General features: G+C 58.6%; 1 protein-coding gene across 1 annotated transcript; it reads left to right on the top strand.

The window, feature by feature from the left end:
* Positions 1-2,341: 2,341 nt before the first annotated feature.
* Positions 2,342-14,421, top strand: LOC131590176 (kallikrein-14-like). Its single transcript, XM_058860077.1, has 5 exons — positions 2,342-2,458; positions 7,289-7,451; positions 11,335-11,582; positions 12,836-12,972; positions 14,254-14,421. The coding sequence occupies exons 1-5, from the start codon at positions 2,344-2,346 to the stop codon at positions 14,401-14,403; spliced, it is 813 nt and encodes a 270-aa protein (XP_058716060.1). The 5' UTR covers positions 2,342-2,343; the 3' UTR covers positions 14,404-14,421.
* The last annotated feature ends 1,546 nt before the right edge of the window (positions 14,422-15,967 follow it).

Below are 15,967 nucleotides of genomic sequence, written 5' to 3'. Positions count from 1 at the left end.
ATCAAGACCAGGACCGGGCTCAGGACCGGGATCGGGACCGGGCTCAGGACAAGGACCGGGATCAGGACAAGGACCGGGATCAGGACAAGGACCGGGCTCAGGACCGGGATCAGGACCGGGCTCAGGACCGGGATCAGGACCGGGCTCAGGACCGGGATCAGGACCGGGCTCAGGACCGGGACCGGGCTCAGGACCGGGATCAGGACAAGGACCGGGATCAGGACCGGGATCAGGACCGGGCTCAGGACCGGGATCAGGACCGGGCTCAGGACCGGGATCAGGACCGGGCTCAGGACTGGGACCGGGCTCAGGACCGGGATCAGGACAAGGACCGGGATCAGGACCGGGCTCAGGACAAGGACCGGGATCAGGACCGGGCTCAGGACCGGGACCGGGATCAGGACCGGGCTCAGGACTGGGACTGGGCTCAGGACCGGGATCAGGACCGGGATCGGGACCGGGCTCAGGACCGGGATCAGGACCGGGATCAGGACCGGGATCAGGACCGGGCTCAGGACTGGGACTGGGCTCAGGACCGGGATCAGGACCGGGCTCAGGACTGGGACTGGGCTCAGGACCGGGATCAGGACCGGGATCGGGACCGGGACTGGGCTCAGGACCGGGATCAGGACCGGGATCAGGACCGGGCTCAGGACCAGGACCGGGCTCAGGACCGGGATCAGGACCGGGCTCAGGATCAGGATCGGGCTCAGGACCGGGCTCAGGACCGGGATCAGGACCGGGCTCAGGACCGGGATCAGGACCGGGACCGGGCTCAGGACCGGGCTCAGGACCGGGACCGGGCTCAGGACCGGGCTCAGGACCGGGCTCAGGACCGGGCTCAGGACAAGGGCCGGGCTCAGGACCGGGCTCAGGACAAGGACCGGGATCAGGACCGGGACCGGGATCAGGACCGGGCTCAGGATCAGGACCCGGCTCAGGACCGGAACCCGGCTCAGGACCGAGCTCAGGACCCGGCTCAGTCCGGGGAGGGGCCGCGCCCTTCCCCCTCTCCCTCGGGCGCTTCCCGGGGACATCAAAGCCGCTCCCCCCGCCCTGATCCCGGGGGATCCTCCCGGGGGATCCTCCCACGGCCCCGGCGCTCCTGACTCACCTCCCCCTCCCCCTCATCCCTACAAATATTCCCGGCCCGGCTCTTCCCGGATCCTGCCCGGGCCCGTCCCTGCGCTCCAGGTGAGTCCCGCTCCGGGGGAATCCCGGGAATTCCCGGGGGGGCTTCCCTGACCCCTCCCGGGGGGGATTCCCGAAGATCCCATCCCGTTTTTTAAGGGAAAACCCCCAATTCCCGCTTTTCCCACGGAATTCCCGGGTTTTTTGGGGAGGGGAATTCCCGGGGGGGCTTCCCTGACCCCCCCTGGGGGGGATCCCCAAAGATCCCATCCCTGTTTTTAAGGGAAAACCTCAAATTCCCGCTTTTCCCACGGAATTCCCGGGTTTTTTCCTTTTGGGAATTCCCGGGGGGGCTTCCCCGACCCCCCCCGGGGGGGATTCCAGAAGATCCCATCCCCCTTTTTACGGGAAAACCCCAAAATTCCCACTTTTCCCACGGAATTCCCGGTTTTTTTCTTTTGGGAATTCCCGGGGGGGCTTCCCCGACCCCCCCCGGGGGGGATCCCCAAAGATCCCATCCCGTTTTTTAAGGGAAAAACCCCAATTCCCGCTTTTCCCACGGAATTCCCGGGTTTTTTCTTTTGGGAATTCCCGGGGGGCTTCCCTGACCCCCCCCGGGGGGATCCCCAAAGATCCCATCCCCCTTTTTACGGGAAAACCCCCAATTCCCGCTTTTCCCACGGAATTCCCGGGTTTTTTTTGGGGAGGAAAATCCCAGGAATTCCCGGGGGGGCTTCCCCGACCCCCCCCGGGGGGGATTCCTGAAGATCCCATCCCCCTTTTTACGGGAAAACCTCAAAATTCCCGCTTTTCCCACGGAATTCCCGGGTTTTTTGGGGAGGGGAATTCCCGGGGGGCTTCCCTGACCCCCCCCCGGGGGGGATCCCCAAAGATCCCATCCCGTTTTTTTAAGGGAAAACCTCAAATTCCCGCTTTTCCCACGGAATTCCCGGGTTTTTTTTGGGAGGAAAATCCCGGGAATTCCCAGGGGGGATTCCCAAAGTTCCCATCCCGGTTTTTAAGGGAAAACCCTCAAATTCCCGCTTTTCCCACGGAATTCCCGGGGTTTTTTTTGGGGGGGGGTCGATCCTTCCCCAAATCCCAAACTCCCTCAATCCCAAAAATCCCGCGGGAAAAGACCCAAGACCCCTCCTCCCAAAAAAATTCCAGGGGCTGATCCCGGTTTTTTTTTTTTCCTTTTCCCTGCCAGGAATGGCTCCCGATGGACCCGGAGCCTTCGGCCTCGTCCCCTCCCTCCTCCTCCTCCTCCTCCTCCTCCTCCTCGGCGGATCCGAGGCTCAGGGAGCCGGGAATGGCAGCCAGGAGCGTGAGTGGCGTTTTTTGGGAATTTTCCCCGGGAATTCCGGGATGGAGAAATCCCTCTTCTTCCTCCTCCTCCTCCTCCTCCTCCTCCTCCTCCTCCTCTGGGATCTCCGGGAATTTTGGGTCGGATCCGATGGATTTTGGGTTCTTTTCCCCCCCAGCCGAGCGGTTTTGGAGAATTCCCACCGGGAATTCCCAAGGAGAGGGATTGGATCCCACCGGGAATTCCCAGGGAGAGGGATCGGATCCCACCGGGAATTCCCAAGGGGAGGGATTGGATCCCACCGGGAATTCCCAAGGGGAGGGATTGGATCCCACCGGGAATTCCCAAGGAGAGGGATTGGATCCCACCGGGAATTCCCAGGGAGGGGGATTGGATCCCACCGGGAATTCCCAGGGAGGGGGATTGGATCCCACCGGGAATTCCCAAGGGGGGATCGGATCCCACCGGGAATTCCCAGGGAGGGATTGGATCCCACTGGGAATTCCCAAGGAGAGGGATTGGATTCCGCCCGGAATTCCCGGGATTTTCCAGCCGGGAATTTGGGATCCCAACCCAATCCCAGCGATTTTTGACCCAATCCCGGCATTCCCGATCCCAAACTTGGGAGAATTCCCGAATTTCAGGGTGGGAGAATTCCCAGGGAATTCCCGCGGGATCCAGAGGATCCAGAGGATCCCGGAAAGTTCTGGAATTCCCGAGAAGCTCCTCCCCGATGGATCCCCCCGAATCCCGGGATTTGGGCTCCCGGAATTGGGGATGGGGCCGTGGGAGGAGGCTCCGGATTCCAGAGGCCGGGAGGTTCCGGAAATCTCCACCAGTCCAAACCAGTCCCACCAGTCCCGGCCGATGTCCCAATCCCGCACGGCTGGCACGGCCAGGGGTGGTGGCCACCAGCCCAGAGGGGCTGAGAGACACCTGGGACAGGTGGCCACAAGGTCCAGAGGGGCTGAGAGCCACCTGGGACAGGTGGCCACAAGGTCCAGAGGGGCTGAGAGACACCTGGGACTGGTGGCCACAAGGTCCAGAGGGGCTGAGAGACACCTGGGACTGGTGGCCACAAGGTCCAGAGGGGCTGAGAGACACCTGGGACTGGTGGCCATGGAGCCCAGGTGGCCACAAGGTCCAGGTGGCCACAAGGTCCAGATGGTCCCAGGTCCAGGTGGTCCCAGGTCCAGGTGGTCCCAGGTCCAGGTGGTCACAAGGTCCAGGTGGTCACAGGTCCAGGTGGTCACAAGGTCCAGGTGGTCACAGAGCCCAGGTGGTCCCAAGGTCCAGGTGGCCACCAGCCCAGAGGGGCCTGAGATCCACCTGGGACAGGTGGTCACAGGTCCCGGTGGTCACAAGGTCCAGGTGGCCACAAGGTCCAGGTGGCCATGGAGCCCAGGTGGCCACAAGGACCAGGTGGTCCCAGGTCCAGGTGGTCCCAGGTCCAGGTGGTCACAAGGTCCAGGTGGTCACAAGGTCCAGGTGGTCACAAAGTCCAGGTGGCCACAAGGTCCAGGTGGCCACAGGTCCAGGTGGTCACAGGTCCAGGTGGCCACGGAGCCCAGGTGGCCACAAGGTCCAGGTGGTCCCAGGTCCAGGTGGTCCCAGGTCCAGGTGGTCACAAGGTCCAGGTGGTCACAAGGTCCAGGTGGTCACAAAGTCCAGGTGGTCCCAGGTCCAGGTGGTCCCAGGTCCAGGTGGTCACAGGTCCAGGTGGTCACTCTCAAGGTGGCCACAAGGTCCAGGTGGTCCCAGGTCCAGGTGGTCACAGGTCCAGGTGGTCACTCTCAAGGTGGCCACAAGGTCCAGGTGGTCCCAGGTCCAAGTGGTCCCAGGTCCAGGTGGTCACAAGGTCCAGGTGGTCACAGGTCCAGGTGGTCACTCTCAAGGTGGCCACAAGGTCCAGGTGGTCCCAGGTCCAGGTGGTCCCAGGTCCAGGTGGTCCCAGGTCCAGGTGGTCACAGGTCCAGGTGGTCACAAGGTCCAGGTGGTCACTCTCAAGGTGGTCACTCTCAAGGTGGTCACTCTCAAGGTGGCCACAAGGTCCAGGTGGTCACAGGTCCAGGTGGTCACAGGTCCAGGTGGTCCCAGGTCCAGGTGGTCACTCTCAAGGTGGCCACAAGTCCAGGTGGCCACCAGCCCAGAGGGGCCTGAGATCCACCTGGGACTGGTGGCCACGGAGCCCAGGTGGCCACAAGGTCCAGGTGGCCACAAGGTCCAGGTGGTCACAGGTCCAGGTGGTCCCAGGTCCAGGTGGCCACCAGCCCAGAGGGGCCTGAGATCCACCTGGGACAGGTGGCCATGGAGCCCAGGTGGCCACAAGGTCCAGGTGGCCACAGGTCTAGGTGGTCACAGGTCCAGGTGGTCACAGGTCCAGGTGGTCACAGGTCCAGGTGGTCACAGGTCCAGGTGGTCACTCTCAAGGTGGCCACAAGGTCCAGGTGGTCACAGGTCCAGGTGGCCACAAGGTCCAGGTGGTCACAGGTCCAGGTGGTCCCAGGTCCAGGTGGCCACAAGGTCCAGGTGGCCACCAGCCCAGAGGGGCCTGAGATCCACCTGGGACTGGTGGCCACGAAGCCCAGGTGGCCACAAGGTCCAGGTGGCCACAAGGTCCAGGTGGCCACAGGTCCAGGTGGCCACAGGTCCAGGTGGTCACAGGTCCAGGTGGTCACAAGGTCCAGATGGCCACAGGTCCAGGTGGCCACAAGGTCCAGGTGGCCACAGAGCCCAGGTGGCCACAGGTCCAGGTGGCCACAAGGTCCAGGTGGTCCCAGGTCCAGGTGGTCCCAAGTCCAGGTGGTCCCAGGTCCAGGTGGTCCCAGGTCCAGGTGGTCACAAGGTCCAGATGGCCACAAGGTCCAGGTGGTTCTGAGGTCCAGGTGGCCACAAGGTCCAGGTGGTCACAAGGTCCAGGTGGTCACAGGTCCAGGTGGTCACTCTCAAGGTGGCCACAGGTCCAGGTGGCCACAGGTCCAGGTGGTCACAAGGTCCAGGTGGCCACAAGGTCCAGGTGGCCACTCTCAAGGTGGTCACTCTCAAGGTGGTCCCAGGTCCAGGTGGTCACTCTCAAGGTGGCCACAAGGTCCCGAGGAGGACGAGTCATGGATCATTTTTAATTATCATCGTTATTATTAATTTGCCCATTTCCCCCCATTATTTTCCCCTCCATTATTATTATTATTATTATTATTATTATTATTATTATTATTATTATTATTATTATTATTACTACTATTATTATTATTAATTATTATTACTACTATTGTTATTATTATTGCTATTATTATTATTATATTATATATATTATACATTATTATATTATATAATATTATATATTATTATATTATATGTATTATAATTATATATATTATATATTATTATTAATAATAATAGTAATAATAATAATAATAATAACAATAATAATAATAATAATTTGCCCATTTTCCCCGGTTTTCTCCCCATTTTCCCCCCGCAGTTCCAGAGGAGGATGAGTCGCGGATCATTATTAATTATTATTATTATTATTAATTTTTCCCATTTTCTCTTGTTTTCTCCCCATTTTCCCCCTCCATTATTTTTATTTTTCCCCATTATTGTTAATTATTAATTATTATTAATAGTCTCATTTCCCCCTGCAGTTCCCGAGGAGGAAGAGTCCCGGATCATTATTAATTACAATCATTAATTATCAATTATTATTAATAATAATTATTATTATTTCTTGATTATTAATTATTATTAATTTCCCCCGGCAGTTCCGGAGGAGGACGAGTCGCGGATCATTATTAATGATTAATGATTAATGATTAATGATTAATTATTATTAATTCCTCTTGCAGTTCCCGAGGAGGAAGAGTCGTGGATCATTATTAATGATTAATGATTAATGATTAATGATTAATGGTTAATTATTATTAATTTCCCACAGTTCCTGAGGAGGACGAGTAGCGGATGATTATTAATTATTAATTATAACTATTAATTACTAACTACTAATTATTAATTACTAATTATTGATCATAATTATAAATTATTAATTATTATTAATTATTAAATGATATTAATTATTAATTATTATTTAGTATTTATTAATTACTAATTACTAATTATTGATTATTAATTATTATTTATTGTTTTCCCCCACAGTTCTGAAGGATGAGTCGCAGATCATTATTAATGATTAATGATTAATTATTATTAATTCCCCCCAGAGTTCCCGAGTAGGAGGAGTCGCGGATCATTATTAATGATTAATTATTAAATATTAATTATTCTTTCCCCCTGCAGTTCCCGAGGAGGACGAGTCATGGATAACTATTAATTACTAATTATTAATTAGTAATTATTAATTATTAATTATTAATAATAACTGTTAATTAATGATTATTGATTATTAATTGTTAATTATTAATTATTAATTATTGATTATTCTTCCCCCCCCCCCCGCAGTTCCCGAGGAGGACGCGTCCCGGATCATTATTAATTATTAATATTAATTATTAATCCCCCCCGCAGTTCCCGAGGAGGACGAGTCCCGGATCATTATTAATTATTAATATTAAATATTAATTCCCCCCGCAGTTCCCGAGGAGGACGAGTCCCGGATCATTATTAATTATTAATATTAAATATTAATTCCCCCCGCAGTTCCCGAGGAGGACGAGTCCCGGATCATTATTAATTATTAATATTAATTATTAATTCCCCCCGCAGTTCCCGAGGAGGACGAGTCCCGGATCATTATTAATTATTAATATTAATTATTAATTCCCCCCGCAGTTCCCGAGGAGGACGAGTCCCGGATCATTATTAATTATTAATATTAATTATTAATTCCCCCCGCAGTCCCCGAGGAGGACGAGTCCCGGATCATCGGGGGCCGGCCGTGCTCGGTGGCCCAGCGGCCGTTCCAGGTGGCCCTGACCAAACGGGGGCAGATCCTGTGCGGGGGGAGCCTGGTGAGCGCACGGTGGGTCCTGACAGCCGCGCACTGCAGACAGCCGGTCAGGTGAGTACACCTGGATACACCTGGGTACAGGTAACACACACCTGAACACACCTGAGATACACCTGAGATACACCTGAACACACCTGGGTACACCTGGGGGAGCCTGGTGAGCGCACGGTGGGTCCTGACGGCAGCTCACTGCAGACAGCCGGTCAGGTGAGTACACCTGGATACACCTGAACACACCTGGGTACACCTGAGATACACCTGAACACACCTGAGATACACCTGAACACACCTGGGTACACCTGGGGGAGCCTGGTGAGCGCACGGTGGGTGCTGACGGCGGCTCACTGCAGACAACCGGTCAGGTGAGTACACCTGGACAGGTAATGTACACCTGAGACAGGTAACACACACCTGAGATACACCTGAACACACCTGAGATACACCTGAACACACCTGGGTACACCTGAACACACCTGAACACACCTGGGTACACCTGGGGGAGCCTGGTGAGCGCACGGTGGGTGCTGACGGCCGCGCACTGCAGACAGCCGGTCAGGTGAGTACACCTGGGTACACCTGGGGTACACCTGGGTACAGGTAACACACACCTGAACACACCTGGGTACACCTGGGGGAGCCTGGTGAGCGCACGGTGGGTGCTGACGGCCGCGCACTGCAGACAGCCGGTCAGGTGAGTACACCTGGACAGGTAACACACACCTGGACACACCCGAGATACACCTGGGTACAGGTAACACACACCTGGGTACACCTGAACACACCTGAACACACCTGAACACACCTGAGATACACCTGGGGACACCTGGGGGAGCCTGGTGAGCGCACGGTGGGTGCTGACGGCCGCACACTGCAGACAACCGGTCAGGTGAGACACCTGAGATACACCTGGGGTACACCTGAACACACCTGGGTACAGGTAACACACACCTGGGTACACCTGAGATACACCTGAACACACCTGGGTACACCTGGGGGAGCCTGGTGAGCGCACGGTGGGTGCTGACAGCGGCTCACTGCAGACAGCCGGTCAGGTGAGTACACCTGGACAGGTAATGTACACCTGAGACAGGTAACACACACCTGAGATACACCTGAACACACCTGAGATACACCTGAACACACCTGGGGACACCTGGGGGAGCCTGGTGAGCGCTCGGTGGGTCCTGACGGCAGCTCACTGCAGACAGCCGGTCAGGTGAGTACACCTGGACAGGTAATGTACACCTGAACACACCTGGGTACACCTGGGGTACACCTGAGATACACCTGAGATACACCTGGGTACACCTGAGACAGGTAACACACACCTGGGGACACCTGAGATACACCTGAACACACCTGGGTACACCTGGGGGAGCCTGGTGAGCGCACAGTGGGTGCTGACAGCCGCACACTGCAGACAGCCGGTCAGGTGAGACACCTGGACAGGTAATGTACACCTGAGACAGGTAACACACACCTGAGATACACCTGAACACACCTGGGGACACCTGGGGGAGCCTGGTGAGCGCACGGTGGGTCCTGACGGCCGCGCACTGCAGACAGCCGGTCAGGTGAGTACACCTGGACAGGTAATGTACACCTGAACACACCTGAGATACACCTGAGACAGGTAACACACACCTGAACACACCTGGGGTACACCTGAGATACACCTGAACACACCTGGGTACACCTGGGGGAGCCTGGTGAGCGCACGGTGGGTCCTGACGGCGGCACACTGCAGACAGCCGGTCAGGTGAGTACACCTGGACAGGTAATGTACACCTGAGATACACCTGGGGACACCTGAGATACACCTGAGACAGGTAACACACACCTGAACACACCTGAGATACACCTGAACACACCTGGGTACACCTGGGTACACCTGGGTACACCTGGGTACACCTGGGTACACCTGGGGGAGCCTGGTGAGCGCACGGTGGGTCCTGACAGCGGCACACTGCAGACAGCCGCTCAGGTGAGACACCTGGACAGGTAACACACACCTGGGGACAGGTAACACACACCTGAACACACCTGAGATACACCTGAACACACCTGAACACACCTGAACACACCTGAACACACCTGGGTATACCTGAACACACCTGAACACACCTGAACACACCTGAGATACACCTGAACACACCTGAGATACACCTGGGGACACCTGAACACACCTGGGTACACCTGAGATACACCTGGGGACACCTGGGTACACCTGGGGGAGCCTGGTGAGCGCACGGTGGGTGCTGACAGCTGCACACTGCAGACAGCCGGTCAGGTGAGACACCTGGACAGGTAACACACACCTGGGACAGGTAGCACACACCTGGACACACCTGAGACAGGTAACACACACCTGGGACAGGTAACACACACCTGGACACACCAGGGATACACCTGAACACACCTGGGTACACCTGGGGACACCTGGGTGGGGGGTAACCAATGCCCCACCTCCCATGGTGGAGCCACCTCACCTGTCCCACCTCACCTGTCCCACCTCACCTGTCCCATGGTTCCAATCTCACCTGTCCCACCTCACCTGTCTAATCTCACCTGTCCCATGGTTCCCACCTCACCTGTCCCACCTCACCTGTCCCACCTCACCTGTCCCACCTCACCTGTCCAATCTCACCTGTCCAATCTCACCTGTCCCACCTCACCTGTCCCCCTCACCTGTCCCAGGTTCTCCTCCTCACCTGTCCCAGGTTCTCCCCCTCACCTGTCCCCCTCACCTGTCCCCCCTCACCTGTCCCCCTCACCTGTCCCCCCTCACCTGTCCCCCCTCACCTGTCCCCTCTCACCTGTCCCAGGTTCTCCCCCTCACCTGTCCCAGGTTCTCCTCCTCACCTGTCCCAGGTTCTCCCCCCTCACCTGTCCCCTCTCACCTGTCCCCCCTCACCTGTCCCCTCTCACCTGTCCCATCTCACCTGTCCCCCCTCACCTGTCCCCCCTCACCTGTCCCCCCCTCACCTGTCCCCCCTCACCTGTCCCCCCTCACCTGTCCCCCCTCACCTGTCCCCCTCACCTGTCCAATCTCACCTGTCCCACCTCACCTTTCCCACCTCACCTGTCCCATCTCACCTGTCCAATCTCACCTGTCCCACCTCACCTGTCCCAGGTTCTCCCCCTCGCCTGTCCCCCCTCACCTGTCCCATGGTTCCCATCTCACCTGTCACACCTGTCCCATCTCACCTGTCCCCAGGTTCTCCTCCTCACCTGTCCCCCCCTCACCTGTCCCCCCTCACCTGTCCCCCTCACCTGTCCCCCCTCACCTGTCCCCCCTCACCTGTCCCCCCCTCACCTGTCCCCCCTCACCTGTCCCCCCTCACCTGTCCCCCCTCACCTGTCCCATGGTTCCAATCTCACCTGTCCCCCCTCACCTGTCCCCCTCACCTGTCCCAGGTTCTCCCCCTCACCTGTCCCAGGTTCTCCCCCCTCACCTGTCCCCCTCATCTGTCCCCTCTCACCTGTCCCCCCTCACCTGTCCCCCTCACCTGTCCCCCCTCACCTGTCCCAGGTTCTCCCCCTCACCTGTCCCCTCTCACCTGTCCCCCCTCACCTGTCCCCCTCACCTGTCCCCCTCACCTGTCCCCCCTCACCTGTCCCAGGTTCTTCCCCTCACCTGTCCCATCTCACCTGTCCCCTCTCACCTGCCCCCCTCACCTGTCCCCCCTCACCTGTCCCAGGTTCTCCCCCTCACCTGTCCCATCTCACCTGTCCCCCCTCACCTGTCTCCCTCACCTGTCCCCCCTCACCTGTCCCCCCTCACCTGTCCCAGGTTCTCCCCCTCACCTGTCCCCCCTCACCTGTCCCAGGTTCTTCCCCTCACCTGTCCCCCCTCACCTGTCCCCCTCACCTGTCCCCCTCACCTGTCCCCCTCACCTGTCCCCCTCACCTGTCCCCTCACCTGTCCCCGCAGGGAGCTGCAGGTGTTGATCGGCACCAGCTCGCTGCGGGCGGGCTCTGGCCAGGTGCGCCGCGTCTCGCGCGTCCAGGTGCACCCCAGGTACGACCCCCGGCGCAACGACAACGACTTCATGCTGCTGCGGCTGGACTCACCTGTGCGCTTCGGGCCCCACGTCAAGAGGATCCGCCCGGCCACCAGGTGCCCCCGCGCCGGCCTCACCTGCACCGTCAGCGGCTGGGGCACCACCAAATCACCTGGAGGTACCTACCTGGGGGGGTGGGGCTCAGGTGTGTCCCCAGGTGTGTCCCCTGGTGTCCCCAGGTGTGTCCCCAGGTGTGTCCCCAGGTGAGGTCTCAGGTGTCCCCAGGTGAGGTCTCAGGTGTCCCCGCGCCGGCCTCACCTGCAGCGTCAGCGGCTGGGGCACCACCAAGTCACCTGGAGGTACCTGTGCACACCTGGAGGGGTGGGGCTGGGATCAGGTGTGTCCTCAGGTGTGTCCCCAGGTGAGGTCTCAGGTGTGTCCCCAGGTGAGGTCTCAGCTGTCCCCAGGTGTGCTCAGGTGTCCCCAGGTGAGGTCTCAGGTGTCCCCAGGTGTGTCCCCAGGTGTGTCCCCAGGTGTGTCCCCAGATGGGATCTCAGGTGTCCCCAGGTGTCCCCAGGTGAGGTCTCAGGTGTGTCCAGGTGTGTCCCCACGTGTTCCCCAGGTGTCCCCAGGTGTCCCCAGCTGTCCCCAGGTGTCTCCAGGTGTCCCCAGGTGTCCCCAGGTGTGCCAGAGCTGGAGGTGCCCTCACCTGGCCAGGTGAACCCCAGGGAGCTCCGGAGCAGCTCCAGGGCAGGAAATGATCCCAAAATGGGGAAAATCCCGGGAATTTCGGGTTTTTCCCTCACCTGAACTCACCTGAGCTCACCTGTTCTCACCTGTTCTCACCTGAGCTCACCTGTGCTCACCTGTTCTCACCTGATCTCACCTGAGCTCACCTGAGCTCACCTGTTCTCACCTGTTCTCACCTGAGCTCACCTGAGCTCACCTGTTCTCACCTGTTCTCACCTGTGGAGGTGTTTTGGGTCTGGAAATGATCCCAAAATGGGGCAAATCCCAGGAATTTTGGGGTTCTGCTGACCCAAACCTGGGGATTTTGGCTTTTCTCTCACCTGTTCTCACCTGTTCTCACCTGTTCTCACCTGTGGAGGTGTTTTGGGGTCCCATGAGCACCTTTGGGTCTGGAAATGATCCCAAAATGGGGCAAATCCTGGGAATTTTGGGGTCCCAGTGACCCCAAAGTGGGAATTTGCTGTTGTTTTTCTCCTCACCTGATCTCACCTGATCTCACCTGTCCCCTCACCTGTCCCCTCACCTGTCCCCTCACCTGTCCCCTCACCTGTGCTCACCTGTCCCCTCACCTGTCCCCTCACCTGATCTCACCTGTCCCCTCACCTGTCCCCTCACCTGTCCCCTCACCTGTTCTCACCTGTCCCCTCACCTGTCCCCTCACCTGTCCCCTCACCTGTGCAGCCAAGCTCCCGCGGGACCTGCAGTGTGCGCAGGTGCAGACGGTGGGGCCGGAGCAGTGCGCCCGCGCCTACGGCAGCGCCATCACCCCCAACATGTTCTGCGCAGGTGTGCCCCAGGGCGGCGTCGACTCCTGCCAGGTGAGCCCCTCACACCTGCCCGTGTTCCTCACCTGGCCCTGTCACACCTGTCCCACCTGTCCCACCTGTCCCACCTGTCCCACCTGTCCCGTCTCACCTGGCCCTGTCACACCTGTCACACCTGGCCCTGTCACACCTGCCCGTGTTCCTCACCTGGCCCTGGCCCACCTGGACATGTCCCACCTGCCCGTGTTCCTCACCTGGCCCTGTCACACCTGTCACACCTGGCCCTGTCACACCTGCCCGTGTTCCTCACCTGGCCCTGGCCCACCTGTCCCTGTCACACCTGTCACACCTGGCCCTGTCACACCTGGCCGTGTTCCTCACCTGGCCCTGTCACACCTGGCCCTGTCACACCTGGCCCTGTCACACCTGGCCGTGTTCCTCACCTGGCCCTGTCACACCTGGCCCTGTCACACCTGGCCGTGTTCCTCACCTGGCCATGTCCCACCTGGCCATGTCCCACCTGTTCCTGCCCCACCTGGCCATGTCCCACCTGGCCATGTTCCTCACCTGTCCCACCTGTCCCACCTGTCCCCATCTCACCTGGCCATGTCCCACAGCCCTCACCTGTCCCACCTGTCCCAGTCTCACCTGGCCCTGTCTCACCTGGCCCAGTCTCACCTGTCCCACCTGTCCCAGTCTCACCTGGCCCTGTCTCACCTGGCCCAGTCTCACCTGTCCAATCTCACCTGTATCTCACCTGTCCGTGTGTCCGTGTGTCCGTGTGTCCATCCCTGTGTCCGTGTGTCCGTGTGTCCATCCGTGTGTCCGTGTGTCCATCCCTGTGTCCGTGTGTCCGTGTGTCCGTGTGTCCATCCGTGTGTCCGTGTGTCCGTGTGTCCATCCGTGTGTCCGTGTGTCCGTGTGTCCGTGTGTCCGTCTGTCTGTCCGTGTGTCCGTGTGTCCATCTGTCCGTGTGTCCGTGTGTCCGTGTGTCCATGTGTCCATCCGTGTGTCCGTGTGTCCGTGTGTCTGTCCGTGTGTCCGTGTGTCCGTGTGTCCGTGTGTCCGTGTGTCCGTGTGTCCATCCCTGTGTCCGTGTGTCCGTGTGTCCATCCCTGTGTCCGTGTGTCCGTGTGTCCGTCTGTCCATCCCTGTGTCCGTGTGTCCATCTGTCCATCTGTCCGTGTGTCCGTGTGTCCGTCTGTCCATCCCTGTGTCCGTGTGTCCGTGTGTCCATCTGTCCATCTGTCCATCTGTCCGTGTGTCCGTGTGTCCATCTGTCCATCTGTCCGTGTGTCCATCTGTCCATGTGTCCATCTGTCCGTGTGTCCGCAGGGTGACTCCGGGGGTCCGTTGGTGTGCGGGGGTTTCCTGCAGGGCGTGGTCTCCTGGGGCATGGCCGTGTGCGGCCAGCGCGGCCACCCCGGGGTGTACGGCAACGTCTGCAGAGTGACCACCTGGATCCAGCGAGTGACCCGTGAGTGACCACTGAGTGACACTGAGTGACCACTGACCACACTGACCACACTGACCACACTGACCACACTGACCACACTGACCACACTGACCACACTGCGGCCACCCCGGGGTGTACGGCAACGTCTGCAGAGTGACCACCTGGATCCAGCGAGTGACCCGTGAGTGACCACTGAGTGACCACTGAGTGACCACTGACCACACTGACCACACTGACCACACTGACCACACTGACCACACTGCGGCCACCCCGGGGTGTACGGCAACGTCTGCAGAGTGACCACCTGGATCCAGCGAGTGACCCGTGAGTGACCACTGAGTGACCACTGAGTGACCACTGAGTGACCACTGACCACACTGACCACACTGACCACACTGCGGCCACCCCGGGGTGTACGGCAACGTCTGCAGAGTGACCACCTGGATCCAGCGAGTGACCCGTGAGTGACCACTGAGTGACCACTGAGTGACCACTGACCACACTGACCACACTGACCACACTGACCACACTGACCACACTGCGGCCACCCCGGGGTGTACGGCAACGTCTGCAGAGTGACCACCTGGATCCAGCGAGTGACCCGTGAGTGACCACTGAGTGACCACTGAGTGACCACTGACCACACTGACCACACTGACCACACTGACCACACTGACCACACTGCGGCCACCCCGGGGTGTACGGCAACGTCTGCAGAGTGACCACCTGGATCCAGCGAGTGACCCGTGAGTGACCACTGAGTGACCACTGAGTGACCCTGAGTGACCACTGACCACACTGACCACACTGACCACACTGACCACACTGCGGCCACCCCGGGGTGTACGGCAACGTCTGCAGAGTGACCACCTGGATCCAGCGAGTGACCCGTGAGTGACCACTGAGTGACCACTGAGTGACCCTGAGTGACCACTGAGTGACCACTGAGTGACCACTGAGTGACCACTGACCACACTGACCACACTGACCACACTGACCACACTGCGGCCACCCCGGGGTGTACGGCAACGTCTGCAGAGTGACCACCTGGATCCAGCGAGTGACCCGTGAGTGACCACTGAGTGACCACTGAGTGACCACTGAGTGACCACTGACCACACTGACCACACTGACCACACTGACCACACTGCGGCCACCCCGGGGTGTACGGCAACGTCTGCAGAGTGACCACCTGGATCCAGCGAGTGACCCGTGAGTGACCACTGAGTGACCACTGAGTGACCACTGACCACACTGACCACACTGACCACACTGACCACACTGACCACACTGCGGCCACCCCGGGGTGTACGGCAACGTCTGCAGAGTGACCACCTGGATCCAGCGAGTGACCCGTGAGTGACCACTGAGTGACCACTGAGTGACCACTGAGTGACCCTGAGTGACCACTGAGTGACCACTGAGTGACCACTGAGTGACCCTGAGTGACCACTGAGTGACCCTGAGTGACCCTGAGTGACCCTGAGTGACCACTGAGTGACCCTGAGTGACCCTGAGTGACCACTGACCACACTGACCACACTGACCGGTGACCGGTGACCAGTGACCGGTGACCGGTGACCAGTGACCACT

The sequence above is a fragment of the Poecile atricapillus genome, chromosome 32 (assembly GCF_030490865.1).
Source record: "Poecile atricapillus isolate bPoeAtr1 chromosome 32, bPoeAtr1.hap1, whole genome shotgun sequence".
Taxonomy (NCBI): Eukaryota; Metazoa; Chordata; class Aves; order Passeriformes; family Paridae; genus Poecile; species Poecile atricapillus.
The sequence above is the reverse complement of the archived record's forward strand: the minus strand, read 5'-3'. Positions and strand labels throughout refer to the sequence as shown.

Bases quoted from the DNA above. Each gene is read 5' to 3' on its own strand.
- LOC131590176 (XM_058860077.1), top strand. From the start codon at position 2,344: ATGGCTCCCGATGGACCCGGAGCCTTCGGCCTCGTCCCCTCCCTCCTC. The intron at 7,452-11,334 runs GTGAGTACACCT...CTGTCCCCGCAG, and splicing joins CACTGCAGACAGCCGGTCAG to GGAGCTGCAGGTGTTGATCG. The intron at 11,583-12,835 runs GTACCTACCTGG...TCACCTGTGCAG, and splicing joins CACCACCAAATCACCTGGAG to CCAAGCTCCCGCGGGACCTG.